Here is a 19787-nt window from a genome sequence, read left to right on the forward strand (position 1 = left end):
ATTGCTCAAGATTAATAAAACAAAGTTTCTGAAAAGATGTATTCTGTCACGGGTACTTTATTTCATATGCCCCAGCAACAACGTTTTACTGTATGTTTGGACATTTCTTGTGTTGATGTAGGGAAGAAATGGTCAGTAACGTTTTAAATTGTGCTTTAGCAAATGTACGTACAAATGTCTTATTTCTCTGTTGCAAAGTTTTTGTGTACATTCTTTAAGCCTCCGATAGAGGGCGCTAGACAACAACATACATTTAGCCCAAAAGAGGCGCATGTGGTTACAGGTTATTTGTCACTGAAAACATGAACAATTTATTATTACATATTAATAACAATAATTTATTGTTCAAACAAATAACAATAACATGCAAATAACTTTGTCTTAAAATTATGTAGCGTATCTAACCCATAACCTACAACATTTCAACTATGTACTTCTTTACTCGTTTTTATCTTTTGATTACAAAAAAGTTATTACAGTGCTCGAAAGTCATTTTGAAATGTCTCTGGAAAGTTGCAATGAAGCGCAAAGCTGCATGTCCTTGTGGCACAGAAGTGGTGCCAGCGGTCCCCGCCTTACATTGGCACTGATGCTTAGAGATGGTGATGGTGGGTGTGTGCGCGTGATCAGCACAGATCTGTACAGAGTGGATGTGTCTGTGCAACATACACCACAGCTCTGTATGGCACCAGCCTGCAATCACGGAAGCGTGAACCTGTGTTGCTGTGGATAATTCCAGGCTGAGGATACAGGTGCTTTCAGAGGCACTAAATCGTGTCATCAGGGGAACAGTGTGCGCACACTTTAGTTACAGTTAGTGAAAGATGTGGATCTACGCAAGTATTTTAACATGTGTGCTTCTTTTGGCCAGTGAAGCAAGAGCTTTGAACAAGGTAAGATGTTTATGTTTTTTTGTTTGTCTTAAAAAGAACACTGACTAAACTAGATTGCGAACAACACACTTCATTTACGCACAGATTACGCACAGTTTAGATGGTTTTGACGGAGTACAATGTTCTGATTTCGTCTATTTTGGCTCGGTTCTATCAGCTGTATGACAAGTGCATTTATCATTAATCAATATTCACAATTAATGTCTAAAATGTTGGATTATCATGTTGCGCATGGTGTATTTTGGAGCTTAACTCCAGTCAAATGATGAGAAACAGTGAAAATAGTCTTGATTTTGTAATGCATGGGAGTGTATGTATTGAACTTTTTAAAACATATTTTTATCTATCTGGCAATTGTGTAATAAAATGAAACGTCAGGTCAAAATTAGTTTTGCTTATCATCTCTGTTAATAAAGAATTTAGAAACGCAAAACTTGTTGCAAATGATGGTATATTATATATAGTTTTGCTCATTAGCATTTTATTTAGTGCTTTTTGCACAAATTATACACAAAGGCCCGGTTTAACAGACACGTCTTAGTTTAAGCCAGGGCTATGCCTTGGTTGAATTAAGATATTTATGTCGCTTTTATGAAAATGCCTTTACATTACTGGTGTGCATCTTGAGACAAAACAATGTCACTGATATATTTTAAGATATTTCTGGGCAAGTTATATTCAGTTAAGACAGGTCACACATTCCTTGTAGTCTGAGACTAGCTTTAAGCCTTGTCTGTGAAACCGGGCCAAAGTTTCACAGACAAGTCTTAGTTTAAGCCAGGACTATTCCTTAGTTAAATTAGGATTTTTAATAACTTTTTTAAAAATGCATTAAAAAATATTACTGGCGCACCTTGAGACAACACAAAGGTACTGATATAGTTAATGATATTTCAGCACAAGTTATGTTCAGTTAAGACAGCTCAAACATTCATTTTAGCCTGGGACTAGCCTAAGCCTTGTCTGTGAAACCGGGCAAAAGTAAATTAGTAGGTTGACCACAATAGTAAATTAGTCAATATCTTAAACGTGGGACTTATTATTAAAAGAGAGAGTGAGTAAGTGGGCATATCCTTTAAAATCAGTCAAATAACTTCAATAACACGCACAGAGAGGAGAGCAACATATTTTGGCACATATCCCGTGGCCTAAATTACTACTGGCACTGCCAGAACATTCCAAACTTTAATCCCTAAGATGTCATGGCGATATAATTCAATTGGCATTTTAGTCCTCTGACCTTACTCCAGACCCAGTCCAGCTCTTTTAGCATAAGGCAATCAGAAATGACCACAAGGCTATAAGCACTGTAATTTCTCACGCAACCGTGCATTGTAAAACGCCTTACTGTATTTAACAGTTACCCCCCCCCCAACATTACAGTCAATGTGGATTGAAAGCAATATTTCAAACTGTGGTAACTGTGAAACTGGCGTTGCTGATCCAGTCAGACAGATGGCCAGTTACTGTCATTTACTGAGAGACATCTGTCATTTCTTCAGAAAACCATGACATTTGGTTCAAACTTACTCTGACGGGGTGTGTGAGTGTGTTTTGGGCTTGGTGCCGAGTATAGTAATTGGAGAAGAGGTCTGCTGGGGTTAAAAACAATATATATCTGCTTGCACAGCTGTAGCACTTAAGAACAACCCAGAACAGTCCCATAGAAACATACCCTACCCTCTTATGACTGTGTGTATGTGTGTGTGTGTGTGTGTGTCTCAGACTGTGTAACCCTAACTAATTGTATTATGTTTTGAAATGTTTAAAGCCTCTTTTTTGTTGGTTTAATGTATTAAGAGGTGAGAGGGTTAAAAAGCCTATACAGGGCTATGATAATAAATCTTCTTACTAGTTAGCTGAAAATCCTGTGAGAGCTACAATGTATTGTTTTGTTTCAAGCAATGGTATTGATTTAGGTTCATTTTATTTATTTATTTATCTTATTACTATTGGCAGTATACACCCAAAAGCAGGATCTTGGAAATAATGCCAGTCGTAGAAATGTTTGCTGGAGGGATGTGTAAATACACTCCCTTTGAGAGATCATGTGGAGAGTACGAAAAGAGATAATGATAGAGGGATGAAAAACTATGAGGTTGATGCTATAAAAGAAGGGAGGCAGAGAAAGGTCTACTGGTGTGTCCTGTTAATATTGCTCTCTGTTGGTTGTAGTTGCTTTACCAATGCCAATCCAGCAGTTCCTGTTTATAAAACACATCTACCGCAGGATTTAAACTGGGAATATCTGGGAACATCTGTATCCCATTGACATCGTCACAGCTTGTACCGAGCAGTCACGGATCACCATCATAGGCGATGTCCAGATCTTTCAGGACGACCATATTTTAATCCAGACCAGACAGAGAGCCTCAAAATGCTGCAATATTGCCAATATTTCCTTATACAGAAATTTACATAAGATGTGATCTTCGACCTTGTGGTTTATGGATGAACAGGAAATACATTGGTTATATGGTGAAAAAAATGTGGCCGTTCGGTGGCCCTTCTATGGGTAACTGCTGACCGGCCTGCACAGTTATAACCTGCGGTCTGGACCACAGTAGATGATGTTTGGTTGAAGTTTATTTGCCAGTGTCAACTCGCGCTCTTTGCAGCTGCTTTAGGTCTGACTGTCGGGTTACTTAGCAATTATTTTTAAGTATAATATTCACTTTGTCGTGTACATGTCAGATGCCCTCATAACTATTAAAGCAGTAATGCCTGTCATTGGAAATGAGTAGTGATGAGAAAGCTCTTTAAAGGAATCGTTCACTAAAAATCTAGTCATCATTCTTTCACACTCATGCCGTTCAAAACCCGTGTGACGTACTTTCTTCTGTGAAACACAAAAGAAGATTTCGAGAAATGTCTCAGTGGTTTTGTGGCCATACAACGGAAGTCAACGGGGACCAGTGTTGTTGAGTTACCAACATTCTTCAAAATATCTTCTTTTGTGTTCTGCAGAAGGAAGAAAGTCAAACAGGTTTGAAATGACAAGAGGGTGAGTAAATAAAATCACTTAAAGATTGTCTATTTGATGGTCAAATAGTCTGTTACAGTCTTTGATCAGATTTGACTTTTGAAGGAATCATCTGAAATACTGATAATATCTGTTATACATCCACCATCTGTTTATGGTTCTCAGCCATCTTTTGGCTATATTGAAGGTTGTGACACATAAACACGCTCTGCTGGAATGTGGATGTGTGTCCCCAAAATCAACAAGTACTCACTAAGGTTATTGACACGTATCTTCTAATGGCGTGTGTGTGATGGAAATGTCTAGCTGTGTCTTCAGATCCAAATCCATTGTTTTGTCTTAGTCTGGGATTGCGCTAAAAACAATGGATTAAATTCACAAAATGAGTCTTGTACGCTGACATGTTTTGTTAGGATAGTACATATGATGGATTAATTGTTTTCATTTAGCTTGAATTTTTGTTATCCGTCCCAAAGAATAATAAAGGCACACATTAGATGTGAACTGTGACCGCTGTCGCACATCAAAGAGATTCATCTTTGAAATTTCAGAACGCCCAAGACAGCTTCCAGTGTTTTTAAAGAGTGGGATCATCTTGAAATCAAGCCATAAACTTGGGGGTCATTTCAAAGTCTTAGATTAGAAAAGGACCCTCATAACCTGAGCTACATCACCAGGCACAGGGTTATTGGGTTAAGAGGCCTTTTCAGGAACGCGGCCAATGTTGACAACTGCTGCGGCCAAGTATTTTTGGAAAAACAATTATCTTATCTAAGCATTCCCTGTTTGGTGGCTTGCGAGGTGCGCTGGTACAGTACGACCAAATGTCTGTATAGCATGTTTAGATAACAGACGTGTTTGTTTGCATGACACGTAACAGTTGGAATGCCATTTGTTTAATTGTCGTATACTTTATGTGATAAGAATAGATGTTGTGTGTCTCTTCTGGGTTTCCTTACAGTCAAGTTGAACGTAAGGATTCGTTCCCAGTGAATATTGCACCCATAGATGCTGACAGCAAAAGTGGATGTGGTGGGAATTTTTTTCCAATGAAACTAGCATACAAAGAACTAAGTATGCCTTCATGCATGATACAGACACCAAAATTACCATAACACACTCTTTCATTCTTGTTAACAAGGGATCGCATTGTCAGAGCTCTGTAGGGTATGGACACTGTAAGTTTGTGGGAGTATGTTTGCAAGTGTTACAAGAATTTTCACCTAATAAACGCATTTAAACAAGGAAAACCATTCAGCGGAATGTGTTTTTAAGAAATTACTGACAGACTGAAGCTTTTTAATGTCCTTAAATTAGACCCACTCGCCAGGCTGAGCTTACACAATAGAACAGCACGGCTTTATTAAAACCTTCCACTTCAAGCTGACAGTAGCTCCGTTTTTATATGGCACCCTGTGTGTTTCATTGTGTAGTTGTCATGCAACTGCGTGATTAGCTTAGTGTAGTCTCCAGAAAGACAATCGAACTGCTTTTTATCTGTCAGTCAAGTTTATTTCCAATTAAATGGAAACTTGTTGGTCTAGTAATACTCATAACCGCATTTATTCATTTCTAAAACAACTTCTATTAAAGGTATAGTTTACCCGAATATAAAAATCCTGTATTCACCTTCATGTCATTCAAAACCTGTATATGATGATATTTTGATTGATATCTCAGTAGTTTTGTGTCCATACAATGGAAGTCAATGGGGCAGATGTTGTTTGGTTACCAACATTCTTCAAAATATCTTAATAATTATAATAATAATAATAAACATTTAGTTATATAGCACTTTTCATATATAAAATGGTACTCAAAGTGCTTCACAGGTGCAAAAACAGTAAAATATTACAAATGACATAATATAATAATGATACAAAAAAAGAAGACAGAAAGTCATACAGGTTTGAAATGGCATTAGGGTGAATAAAAGATAGATAGATTTTAACCTATAACAGTGTCCATGGCTTTTAACTTTATGATTAAGGTTTTCCTACAATATTGCTTTCAACAGTTATCATCATACAGTTATTCAACAGTTATCGCATACATATTGATTTAATTACCATGAACAAAAATAAGTCTCAAAATACATGTCATAATTTCACAGATTCTAATTAGCGTGAAAAATGACTACATGTTAGATTAGGTTACCTCAAAATTAACCTTTAGATGACATCATGGATAAGGTATTTAAGTGTGTGGTGGTTTTTGTTGCTATTTAGCATTCTGAAAAAAGTCAAAAAATCAATAGGGCCTTTTTACTCCGTGGTAGCAAGATCAGACCACGGCAGGTCTCAAAAGCACCAAGACAGACAAACAAAAAGATCTTATAATGAAGAATTTCTGAAATGTTGAATTATTTTCACTGTCTGTAAGCTGTTCCACGTGTGCAATGGTGAAGTATTTACAGCGATCTCTAAATATCATTGGTGATAAATGACAGCTCTGAGCTCTTTGGGCTATCAGTTTGGGAGCATGAGAGCTACTGTTAGATGGAAGAGGAACTCAATGTCTGTCAGATGTTGTAGGTGATGTCACCTGAGGGACAGATTCACTGGCTCAGTGCACTAACCGCTAACAGGGTAGACACTTTAGAGCTGTCCCTAAGTGCTTGAGATTGTGGCGGTGTTGTGGAAAAGCAGGTCCCCTAGACAAATGAGTCCACCCCTGCGTCTCAATTCACCTTATACTATGCCCTAATAGTAGGTACTGTTTTTGTTTTGGAAGAGTAGATGCTTTTGAGTGCATATCAAAAGAGTATGCATACACTGGGACACACTAACGTGTGATGGAAGTGACGATTTTTGCCTGTGATCCTTAACAAACTCAAACATCAAAATACAACTCCCTTTTGCATTTAAACATTTCTTCATTTATTATTTGTCATGTAATGTGTACTGTATAGTTTAATTTATTGATTCAGTTACATATCATGAATTTAATTTATTCATTTTACTAAACTCCGCCCTCTCGCGGTTGGTTGTGTGTGATATCAGCCGTCTGAGTGTGCATTGATCTACACTTAAATTTCACCAAAAACAGTAGAGCATCCGGGAACTTTATACTCATTTCAACACACTAGATTTGGGACATACTAATAGAATTTTCGAATACTATTAGGACGGATAGTATGCAAATTGGGACGCAGTGCATGTAAGGACTCCAAAGTGAATCTACCTTTCAATCTTTGATGGGTACTTTATGTAGTGCCTGATTAAAAATCAAACAAACCATTTTATGATGTGTCGTCTGACTTGTGTTATGAGTAAGTTTATTCATTATTTTAGTTTATTAGTAATGTTTCCATCTGCCTATTTTTATGCGCATTTTGGGATATCTTATAAAAAGCACAGGATGCGCCAAGATGTGCATAAATTCTAAAACGCACATACATTTTTTATTGAGTTGGATAAATATTTATTTGTAAGTAATTTTTTAATATTATTAGTATATTATTAATTATATCAATTATTCATTAAAAAGACAATCTACAGTTCTCATATTAGAGAAACTTTTATTTTCCTTAGTGATGTTTGGTGCCAGTTTTTCAGCAAGTTACAGTTTTCTTCTCTTTGCCCCACTGGATGGAAAGCATGTTTTATTCAAAAATGTTTTATGCAAAAATTCAATTTTGCGTAAAAGTTAAATGTGTAACTTTGGATGGAAACATAGCTAGTGTCAAATAAACATCATTATTTATTAATTGTATTCATTTTTTCTGTTAAAGAAATAGAGTACTTAATTGATTAATATTTATTTATTTTGTCTCTGTTATCGTCTTATTATATTTTACTATATTTTCTGAATGTGCATATTAATATATATGTAAGCAATAAGGTACGAGAAGCTGTGCTTTCATGTCATGCCTAACAACGCCCTTCGGCTGTGACCTATTCATGATAAAGCACTAGCCTCAAGTACAATATTGCTTTTATAAAACGGTTCACACAATACAAATGTTAAAGCTGAAAAAAAGGAATCAATGCAACTTTCATGAAGTAAAATCACTTAAAGTCTTCCTTCCGCTGGAGAAAATAGTCCCTGATCGACTGTAAACAGCAACAGAATGTGCGTAGAGATACACAGAATTGTTAGGTGAAGTGGTCATAGCTGTATCGTATCGTGAATAAAGCACAACTATTGACCCGTCGGAATTGAGGACTGGAACTAACTGTTTTATAATATAAAGTAAAACATTCTTGTTCTTGTGTCTGTGTAAATACTAGTTATCGCTACAAAATCAGCCAGGCCGCCTATACTTTACACAAGTCTGAAGTACCTACCCATAATCACAGCAATCCTTAATAGTTTTTGATCGGGCATTACAAATGGCTACCCCCTAGGCAGCCTCCTTTAGCTCGGGGGGATCTAATTGTTCGGGACAGGTCTTGAGTACTTTACATTTCCAAGATTTTGGTCAGTCTGATAAACCTGCACATCTGTGCATCATTACATTTTCTTAACCATATGTCGTCATTCCACATTTGTTTGTTTTGTGCGTTTCGGCCCTGTGGCTCCACATATTCCTTAAAATGTTACCGCTACCGTTCACAGAGCTCGATTTATATTCTCTGTTAATGTCAGTTCTGCAGCTTTTGAAGTACATATGGCCGGCATCAAACAGATCGTAGCACCATATATGGTCAGCTTCTATATTCAACAACACCTGGCTTTTATGAAGCTTAATATTACTTCAATTATTGCTTTATTGCACAAGTACCTCTGGAAATGATATTCATGTGTAACTCATTGAAAGCAGAGACAATGGAAGGCCGTTGTTGTGAAAATGAGCGATACTCTGTCAAACTGTGAGGTACTGGAAGAGGATGTGGTTGAGAAGTAAGTTGTTTATAGGAGAAGGTGCAAATCCACCCTGGTCCCATCCCTGTGCAGAATTTATGAGAATTTCAAGCCCCAGGCCATCTTCAAAGTCAGTGCCATGGTAAAAGTCGTTTTACCGGTCAGGCTAGCTTTAACTGACAACAGATGCGTGCATGTGAAGAAAGGGAGAAGGAATAGTTTACTGTATCTTCTTCTAAGTTTGGGGAGTCTTGATTCATAAAATCTGGCTTTATGGATAGATTTTGTCTTGAGTGTTTTGTGTCGCATGGAATTACTGATAAGCCTTTAAACGGGTTGTACAACGGCACACAATCCACCGGGAAAGAGTTGTGGCGAGTTCAAATAGTGGGCAAATGTTATAGGGACTGGTAAGGTTTTACTGCAGTGACGTCCTCAGGGGCCGGAGTGTAACGGCTGATCACTTCCAGAACATCAGGGTTCAAACAAGAGGCCATATCTGTTGAGCGGTTCAGGGTAAATTAGCAGGGTAAATTCGGTTTGGTGTAGAAAGGCTTTAAACTAATGATTTAAGATGGACGTGAATAGGTTAAATGTCTTGTTTTCTTCTAAATTGCATCATGGTATTCACCTGGCACTTGGTGGGATTTTTGTTTAGCCTGACTGTATTATTGGTATTAGGGGTGTCACTATATACCAAGGGTGTCCAAAGTCGGTCCTGGGGGCCGGAGTCCTGCAGAGTAAATTATTATTTCTTAATTTTAAAAAACGATATTGTAATAATATTGTTACATCGGTGTTGGGCCCGCTATAATGTAAAAATCTCATACCATGACACCCCTAAATTTGTTACCTTGGCATTTCGGTATTCTGGAGTAATACATTAATTTCTCCTTTTCTATTGTATTTTCTGTTTAAATGTAAAATAATGATAATAAATGATCAAATAAACTTATAACTATTAGCATTATTAATAGAAAGGAGTTATGTTTCATGATTTGTGCCAAAACACCACCTATGTGTGTTTAATCATTTAATTTCTAAATCATTGGCATCAGAAGGGAGTTGGTTCGCTCTTTGCTGCTGTAACAGTTTTCATTCTGGAAAGGTTTTCCACTAAATGTTGGAACATGACTGCAGGCATGTGCTGCCATTCAGACACAAGAGCATCAGGGAGGTCAGGAACTCATGTTGGGTGATGGGGTCTGGCTCACTGCCGCCATTTGAATTCATCCCAAAGGTGTTAATTGGGTTCAGAGCTGGGCTTTGTGAAGACCATTCATCAGAAAACAACCGGAAGCGTTCCAACATATGGCACTGTGCCTCCAGAGTTTGAATCCCAGCTCGAGGTCCTGTGCCAAATTCTGCCCCTCTCTCTCTCTCCACCCTGTACCTTCCTGTCAAATCCATTCTGTCTTATTAAAAATAAAGGCAGGAAAAAAAACGTAAAAAAGATTTGTCGGAAATTAAGTGGCCTAGAGAATCCTGGGTGTCCACATACTTATGTTAATGTAGCGTATATTTCTGCAGCCATTTGCTTTACATTTTCATTTTTTCTCATTCACAGATTTTTGGTGATATTGAGCCAGTGAGAATGACATCTGAAGGCTCAGACTGCCGCTGTAAGTGCGTGATGAGACCGCTGAGCATTGAAGCGTGCAGCCGGCTCCGTGACGGAAGCTTACGAGTGGATGACTTTTACACCGTGGAGACGGTGAGCTCAGGCTCGGACTGTAAATGCTCCTGCACGGCTCCTCCCTCCTCACTAAACCCATGTGAGAATGAATGGAGAACAGAGAAACTGAGGAAACAAGCTCCTGAACTTCTCAAGGTAAACAAACAAATAAACAAAAAAAAGTATGTGTGTTTCCAGGGATCGAACCCATGACTAAGTGAGCTAGATTAGTGGAGAAATGAAATTAGCTTCAATTGATATTGATTTCCACTGAAAATAATTTGACCTGTCCCTCAGTAAAATAAAATACAAACAAAAAATGTAATAGTCAGAAATCCACAATTGAAGTCTGCTGCGTAATCTTTGTACATTTCCTCATAGACTTTCATAACCTCTGGCATTTTTTGTTTGTTTAACAAATCGAGTCAAAATCATCTTCAGCGGTAATCAATAGCATGTGACAGATCCTAAAACAAAGCTGAACTTTTTTGAACGTTTAACATTTCTTTATTTACACACACACCAACTTAATAAAGACGATCTGTGTTCACAAGAGTTAAAATTTATTTGCCGAAACTAAGTAGCCCATAGCAAAAATGAAGTATTATCTGGCACTTAAACCAAGTTACATCAAACAGCCATGCAGATATACTTATATATATCAATATTATGCATTAATTATGAAATGGAAATGTACATATTAACCATATATGGGTAGTTGACAAACATACCGTGCATGTGTCCTATGGTGTGAAATAGCAAAAAAATTGAAAACAGACTGTTAACAATATATTATTTTATATTATTAATATGTATAATATAAAATAGCATAAGGGAGATTTATCATCATTGTTTTTTTATTACATTTTTGCTGTCCAACCATAGGACATATTTACTGTTTTATTATGCAACTACTCATATACAGTTAAAAAGAACAATATAATCATTCAAAGAGTTTCTTATTAATTTAAAAGAGTGTCAAAAGGGTCAAAAGTTTGCTTGGATCATCACACCCTAAATAGTCAAAAATGTTTTTACAGATCATTTAACAGTAATGGACACCTGTGTGTGTTGCAAGTGAAGACATTTTTAGGGCTTGAAGCTGGAAATCTGTTACAACTGTTAGTTCAGACAAATGTCCTTCATTTTAACGTGTTTGTGTCTAGCTCCATTCAATGGTGGATCTGCTGGAAGGAACGTTGTACAGTATGGATCTGATGAAGGTCCACGCTTACATGAACAAGGTGGTGGCTCAGATGAACACATTAGAAGAGGTAACCAGTTGTATATCAAATCTAAAACATCTATCAAGCTTCAAGCTATTGATCCTAATGCAACTATGTTTCTTTCAGACCATAAAGACAAACCATACACGGGAAAATGATTTTGTAAGGGATAGCGTTTTGAATCTGTCCAATCAGCTGAAGCGATACGAGAACTACTCTGACATAATGGTCAGCATCAAGAAGGAGATCTCCAGTCTGAGTCTACAGCTACTGCAGAAAGACGCAGCTACAGATAATAAAGCACAGGTATGACACAACATCATTTGCACGACCCCATTTACACAAACATAAAATTACCGTATTTTCAATTGATTTCAGGGCACAGAAAATAAAAAGTCTAAGGAGGTTGTAAAACCGGCCAACAAGAAGACCCCAGTGGTCAAACCTCCATCCAAACAGCCTAAAGACAAACCAGTGAAGCCCAAGAAAGAAACCCCCGCCAAACCAGCCAAACCTGCAAAACCAAACCCCACCACCAAAACCAAGACCCTGGGCCACCAGACTGGTGTCATAAGGGGGATCACATACTACAAAGCTTCTAAGGGAGACGACACCGAGACATATTCAGCTGGGAGAGGAGAGAGAGGTATAAACTGTAGAGATATGTCATTCAGTACACGCTGTTGATCAATTCATGTTTTTGAAACCACTTCATAAAGTTGAAGGTAAAAGGTCTATATGTACAGACTAGATAGGCGGTTTTAAGTTTTTAAAGGTTCTTTAAGGTATTTTGTATTAACACCTCAGATTCAACTCGCATTTTATACAGAAAATTTTACTATTTGCATAGACTATGTTTTTAATGTAGGCCTAATGATTTTAAGGAATTTGAGATATAAGCACATTGTTTGCACCTGTACTTTTTATGACCTATGGTTCTAAAACACTTTCCTGCACCTCTGCTGTATTCTGTATTACACTGTGAAGTCACCCGGTTAAAATCCTCAACAAGTCAACAACAGTTAAAAGTTACTGGAGGTATGGGAGCAGAAAGCTTAAAGACCATTTATTGTTTATATTTCACAAGCCCCTAATCTCCTAAAGACACCTCATAAGCAAGACTGGATCTCCAACATATCCTCTATAAAAGTCTTCCATAATGCCCTCACTCGTATATCTGACTCCTTGTTAAAATACTTTGGAACACCAGAATAGCTCATGGTTGGAAACACAGAATCACTTTTTATGAATCTGGACCTGAGTTCTGTAGGTGGGGTAGTGAGAGAATTTTTGTAGACTATAAATATGGATTTGTATGAGTTTTAGGGCATGTTTTAACACCTCTTCTGGAAAAGCCTTGTTTGGAAAAGTTGTTCTCTTTTCAGTTCGCCCAAACTTTTAAAATCTGTTCTGTTTTATTCACCCTCGTGTTCTTCCAAACCCGTCTGACTTTCTTTCATAGAACCAAAAAAGATGTTCTGGTGCACTTCTTTATATAAAGTGAATGGGGCATCAACTTTCAAAGCTTTCAGGATCACAGCCTTACCACTTTGCATCATATTAAAAGTCTGTAAAATAGCACCGTGTGGACATTCTATTGGGCACCTCTATTGGGCTGTTATTGTAATTCAATAATCAAATCAATGAGTTGAACTTGGAAAAATTGTTAATTTCTCAATTTCAAGCATTAAATTTAATTTAATGTTACACAGTTTTTGACATGGCCTTCCTTACTTAATATTAAAGGGATAGTTCAACCAAAAGTGAAAATTTTGTCATCATTTACTCACCCTCGGGTTGTCTTTGTTCTGCTAAACACAAAGGAAGAATGTCAGTAACCAAACAGATCTCATCTCCTATTAACTACCATAGTAAGGAAAATAAATACTATGGGAGTCAGTTCATTTTCGGGTGAACTATCCCTTAAAAGATGAAGATTATATTTTCATATAATGTTCCTTACATTATGTTGGAGGATTTTATGTAGAAAACAATAAATCATAATCAGATCAAATGACTCCTTTAGCTGTTTTTTACAGGCAGGGTGATCAAAATAATTTCCTTTTGATTTAGGAGAACAATGATGGATGTCATGATTTTTAATTAATAATTAAATACATTTTTGGTATTGTTTCAGAGTTTTATGGACCACAGTAATAATATAAAAAAATATATATATTTTTTTTGTATCTTGACAGACCCATCCCTCATTCATTTTTTAAATGATACATTTTAATTCATAATATTTTATTTATTCAAATGTAATTAATACTTTTTAATTATAAAAAGTTAGTCCAGGAATATTTCAGTTTGTGGAAGAAAGCCTTGTGACATGAGCTTGGGTGTGTAATGTATTTTGGATGAAGTAATTTCACCCAATTTACTTCTCACCTGTATACATCACAACTTACAAAAACAAAACAGTTGGCACAATTACATAATTGTAATTATAATACAATATAATTGTAATAATCGTAATTCAACTTGCCTTAGGAGACTTAAAAAATATAAACAAATAAAAATTAAATCAAATTGTATAGATTTAATACAGACATACAGTATACTACTAACACATGCATACAGAAAGTTAAGTCAAAATAATTATATATGTACTTGGGACACATAAGAAGAAAACCTTTACACAGAATAGCTGACAATTCTGTCCCCAAACTCACATGTGCAATTTCAGCTAAATTCTCCTTTTTGTCCATAATCAAAATGTAAAATGATTGCATGCTGTGATTAAAAATATTGTGTCCAAAACTGTTACACTAATGGCTCCGTGTCCTTGTATGACAGAGAGTTTGTTTTAATATCTGATACACTTATGTCTGCCCCCCTCTCTTGTTTAATGTTCCAGACAGTCCTACAGTGCAGGAAGAGAAAGCTCAGATTAGGGTCTCTCCTCTCATATTGTTTTACGGGGATCTGTTGTACATGGCCTGAGATGAAATGGGCTCAGTTTAGGAATGTTGAATCCAAACATTGTAGGCAGAGACTGGGTTACAATGCAGGAAGTTTCCTCAAGTGTAACATCTCATTAATAATTCCTTTGATGTGAGGCGGAGGAATCAGAATGATTGAACAGAACAAGGCTTTGCGATTCTCTCTCCCTTCTCTGATTTTTCAGAAAACCCAGCCAAAGCTCATGCTGTCCACCAACCTGAGGACAAGAGGAGTTCTGAGCTGGAAGATCCTGAAATAAATTCGACAGTACCTCCAACAACAACCACCACCAGTACGCTCGTTACTATGACAACCACAAGCACCACACTAGCAACCATCAGTCATGAAGCTCTCATCATGGACTCAACCATGTCCACACCAGCACCAGAGAAGATGGTAGACACGGAGACTGTCGAACTGAACGCCACAAAATCCAATGGAGGAAAAGTCAACTTACATAAAGCAGGTACAGTTTCTTACAACTTTCTACTTTTCTAGTTCAACCAAAAAGGAAAATGCTGCCATCATTTACTCACCCCTATGTTATTCCAAACCTGTATGAATTTTTTTCTTCAGCAGAACACAAAAGAAGATATTTTAAAGATTGTTGGTAACCAAACAACATTGGCCCCACGACTTCCATGGACACAAAATAAATTCTCAAAATATCTCAAAAGAAAGAGTCATATACAGGTTTTGCAAAACAAGTAGGTGAATAATTGATGACAGAATTTTTATTTTTAGGTGAACTATCCCTTTAAGCCGTTCCAGTTGGTTTCTAGCTGGTATGGCCGGTCATCCACTTGGTCTCCCAACCAAGTTTGGCCAAGTTGAGAGACTTGAGAGAGACAAAGCTGGTTTAATTGTTCTTTACTTCTTTAAAATAAAGATATGTCATTAAGTACCCTTTTGTTCTTTAAAAAGGTAAATCTCTAGATTGTGAAGGCACCATAGCATCGTTGGAGATGCCAGATAAGCATCACAGCTACGGACGAAATGAAGGAGCCTGGATGAAAGATCCAATGGCGAAGGACAACAAGATCTATGTGACAAACTACTACTATGGAAATAACCTTGTGGAGTTTAGAAATCTGGAAAACTTTAAACAAGGTAGGGACAAGCAACTGTAGAAATAGGTCATATCTCCATCTTTTGATCTTTATTGTTCCATATCATCAATCGCAGGTCGCTGGAGTAACCTCTACAAGCTTCCCTACAACTGGATAGGAACGGGCCATGTGGTCTACAACGGAGCCTTATACTATAACAGAGCCTTCACCAAAAACATCATCAAATACGATTTGCGAATGCGCTATGTAGCGGCTTGGACTCTGCTTCACGACGCGGTCTACGAGGACACCACGCCCTGGAAATGGAGAGGCCATTCGGACATCGATTTTGCCGTGGACGAAAGCGGACTCTGGGTGATCTACCCGGCGCTTGATTACGACTACTCGCAGAACGAGGTCATCGTCCTCAGCAAGCTGGACCCAGGCGACCTCTCCATGAAGAAGGAAACCACATGGAGGACCGGACTGAAGCGTAACTCGTACGGAAACTGCTTCATTGTGTGCGGCGTGCTGTATGCCGTCGACGTCTACAATCAGAAGGAGGGTGAGGTTTCGTATGCTTATGACACACACACGAACACAGAGGCCGCTCCACATCTGCCGTTCAACAAAGAGTACGCCTTCGTGACCCAAGTGGACTACAATCCTAAAGAGAAGGTGCTGTATGCCTGGGACAATGGTCATCAGCTTACCTACAATATTCAGTTTGTGGGACAGTGATGTTTTGGGTCTAAAATCAGACACTGTTTTAATCCCTGTTCCAAGGTGGTGGTATGGTGACTGAGCTGAGAGGGTACATAGTGAGTTCTCTAAAATGAGTGCTCATTATTTGGGAATATGTATTATTTTCTGAACTGAAATGTTTGAGGACTAAAAGTTGAGAAAATGGGATGTCTCAGATTTATGTTGTTCATGATCAGGACCCCAAATTATATACCACTTGTCTATAGGTACAGGTAAATAACGTTCTAAAGAAACAAACAAGAATATGTAATAATTTTACACAATTTATGGAAGAATGTTTTCTCTTTTTTCTTCTGGTTGTGTAATAATATCACTTACAGGAGCTATATGTAGAAAGAAACTCTTATTAGTGACACCGATTGGAGTTAAGTGAATTGCAGCCAGCATCCAAACACTTCATAGTGACACAAGCTTGATTCAGCCAAAACAGTGATTGAACGTGATTCACCCACATCACGTTGAAAGATGAGATCTTTCAAAATTAAGGCAATTCTCTCGGGATCACGCATAGACATCCCTTGGATTTTCCAGGCAAAAATGTGAGTCCTTAAAGGGATAGTTCACCCAAATTCTGTCTCACCCTTATGTAATTTCATACCTGTATAAATTACTTTGTTCCGATGAAAACTGAGAAAGATATTTGGAAGAATGTTAGTAATTTTCAGTTCCTGGACATCATTGACTACCATAGTAGGAAAAATTAAATGGTAGTCAAAGGTGCCCGAGAACTCTTTGTTTTCCTAAATTCTTCAAAATATATCATTATGTGTTCAACAGAACAAAAAAATACAATATTTTTTCCTACTATGGTAGTGGATGATGTCCCAGAACTGAAAATTGCTAACATTCTTCCGAATATCTTTCTCTGTGTTCATTGGAACTAAGAAATTTATACTGGTTGGAAACAACCTGAGGGTGAGTAAATGATGACAAATTTTTCATTTTTGGATGAACTATCCCTTAAAAAATCAGACTACAGGCTTTCATAAACAACCTAGGAAATCAGGAAAGGTCTTGTTTTTAATAAAAAGCAATTAATTTATGAAAATCTGTACATATAGCCGCTTTAACTACAGTAACGGTCTCAATTTAGATTAGGGTCCTATACTCCTTACTAACTAACTATTAACTACAACAGTAAACTTCTTCTTATTGCTTAGTTGTTAGGATTAGGTGTCATAAGGATGTAGAATAAGGTCATGCAGAATAAGGCATTATATGTGCTTTATACGTAATAATAAACAGCCAATAAGCATACTAATAAACAACTAGTTGATAGTGAGGATTGGGCACTAATCTAAAGTGATACCACAATTACACATTGGAGTGTTTGACATGCACAAATCAAAAATAGAATTTTAAGTTTTATGTAAATGTCTTTCATTTCAGTTGTTTGTTTCACTGTAAATACAGTTCCAAGAATAGGTTTTACATTATTCGTATCATTGTGTAAGATTATATTCACTCAACATACACAATTACTCCTGGATGAGTTACGTCTCTTCTGTATGTTACAATTATGTGTAAAACTTCACATTTTGCGCAAGAGAATAAAATGACCTCAACTGCTGTGTCACAATGTTCTCTTTATTGGTATAGAGCTATACAGTATGAACAATATAAACATTTAGATTTGCAATTAATCCTGGTTTCTCTCTGGTTCAAATTCTCTGTTTTCAGGAAATGGAAAAAACACTTTTAACTGATTAAACACTGTGTTGTCAAAGTTGACAAGAACGTTTAATACTTTTTATTGGTTAGATATTTGCAAAACCCAGTGACAAACATAAAGAGTGACTAATAATAATGATTAATGGCAATAAAATAAAAATCACAAAATATGGAGATATAAGGTTTCACAATGGGGGCTTTTGCACTGCAGGAACGATTTCATAGTTCCGAAAGGACTTGCCAGAAATACCCAATTTTTGTTGTTTTCGCACCGTAGGAACCGGACGGAATTTTACTTCGGGAGAACTTTTTTGGAGGAACACTTTGGCCGTTTCTCAATTCCAAGAACGCAAAGAACGGAATCGTGTTCTCGTGGAGACCGATCTTGCGAGGCAGCCTCGGAAGAACGAACTTGGATGGACGCGCCATAGTGACTTCTGGGACTTCAAGCGGGTTCCGTACGCGTACAAGGCTGTATTCGATGCAACATTTATATCGAGAACCCAACCGGGTACTTTCATGCGTTCTCTGTTCTTGGGTGTTTCTCAAACGCAAGGACACATAGTGAGGCTGCCTCTTGCCTATAGAGCAGTCCTTCTAAAGGTAGATGTTTAGAGTACTCTTCGACATTAAACGCTAGAATGAGACGGTCTAGTAAGAGCACATGGCAGCGTCATTACTGCTTCTGCCTCCGCGGTTACTTTAAAGAGAGAAGTCATGTGTGACCACAGAAAAATAAATAAAATCATAGAGAGAGCATCTCCTATTGTTCATTTTATTTTCAGTCGTGCATAATAATGCTGTGCATAACAACGCAACAGTTCATTTTTAGCTCAGGTCCATTCAATAATATTAACAGATACAACTTTTCATTTTAATAATGTCATGTACCATATTATAAATCTACACACATATTGAATTACTCATTTTCTGCATTTTTTGTCTTTTATTACATAAAAATGATGTGAAGAAAGTGCTGACTAGATTCTCGCAATGTTTCTTTGGGAACGTGTGCAAAGGATTGTGGGTGATTTCAGGCAGCGAAGGATAGAGTTGTTGTATCCTGCAAAACAGCCTGAACGAAGGACACAAAGCGAAAGCTTCCATCCAACTGTTTGAGATGTCCTTCGGCGGCACTTGATGACATGGCAGCCGAGATTTGCAACCTGCCCAGCATGCGTCCTTGCATTTGAGAAACACCCCTTGTGTTCTTGAGTATTGAAATTGACTTTCACGGTTATTGATGACGTAGAGCGAGAACACAAGGACACAAGACCGCTGAAGAACGCATATTGAGAAACGGCCATAGTTCATGAACGACAGCTCTCTTTTCCGGTCGGAAAGCGCCTAAAGAGTGGAACGATAGCAGGTACACAATACAGTGTGCAACCATAAACAATGAAGAAACATGTCATTTAGCTACCACTAATCAATGAATGTCTTTGTAACTACATTGTAGGGGCAATTTATCACGGGCAAGCACTATTCACATCTCTTCAGAACATCTCACTCAATACATATTTTCATCTGGCCTACATTTTATTCAATATGAGGATTAACAGTAATATATGTAAGATGTTATTTTACACACGTTGAGCACCATGGCACGTTTTTCTCATCCAGGTCTGAGGTCAACTTCATTCTGTCTGAACAGGAAAGGAGAAACGCAACTTGAATGTTTTCATGAAGTCATTTTTTGTATTTGGGAGGTCTGGGTGTGGTGATGATTGACTGACACATGGGTGTGTAGCGCTTGCATGCACTCAGGAGAGG

At 37.4% G+C, this 19787-nt stretch overlaps 1 protein-coding gene across 1 annotated transcript; it reads left to right on the top strand.

Annotated features, from left to right (window-relative positions):
- Positions 1 to 612: 612 nt before the first annotated feature.
- On the top strand, positions 613 to 17944 carry olfml2a (olfactomedin-like 2A). The gene is made up of 8 exons (XM_057356635.1): positions 613 to 893; positions 10250 to 10513; positions 11524 to 11631; positions 11710 to 11889; positions 11962 to 12229; positions 14714 to 14995; positions 15454 to 15639; positions 15715 to 17944. Exons 1-8 carry the CDS (start codon positions 825 to 827, stop codon positions 16317 to 16319), a joined length of 1962 nt encoding a protein of 653 aa, XP_057212618.1. The 5' UTR covers positions 613 to 824; the 3' UTR covers positions 16320 to 17944.
- The last annotated feature ends 1843 nt before the right edge of the window (positions 17945 to 19787 follow it).

The sequence above is a fragment of the Triplophysa rosa genome, linkage group LG17, assembly GCF_024868665.1.
Source record: "Triplophysa rosa linkage group LG17, Trosa_1v2, whole genome shotgun sequence".
Lineage (NCBI taxonomy): Eukaryota > Metazoa > Chordata > Actinopteri > Cypriniformes > Nemacheilidae > Triplophysa > Triplophysa rosa.

What these genes read in the sequence shown, in the direction of transcription:
- olfml2a (XM_057356635.1), top strand. Translation starts at nt 825, where the DNA reads ATGTGGATCTACGCAAGTATTTTAACATGTGTGCTTCTTTTGGCCAGT. An exon ending in AGATGAACACATTAGAAGAG is followed by an intron (nt 11,632 to 11,709) that starts GTAACCAGTTGT and finishes TGTTTCTTTCAG; the next exon opens with ACCATAAAGACAAACCATAC. An exon ending in CTACAGATAATAAAGCACAG is followed by an intron (nt 11,890 to 11,961) that starts GTATGACACAAC and finishes AATTGATTTCAG; the next exon opens with GGCACAGAAAATAAAAAGTC.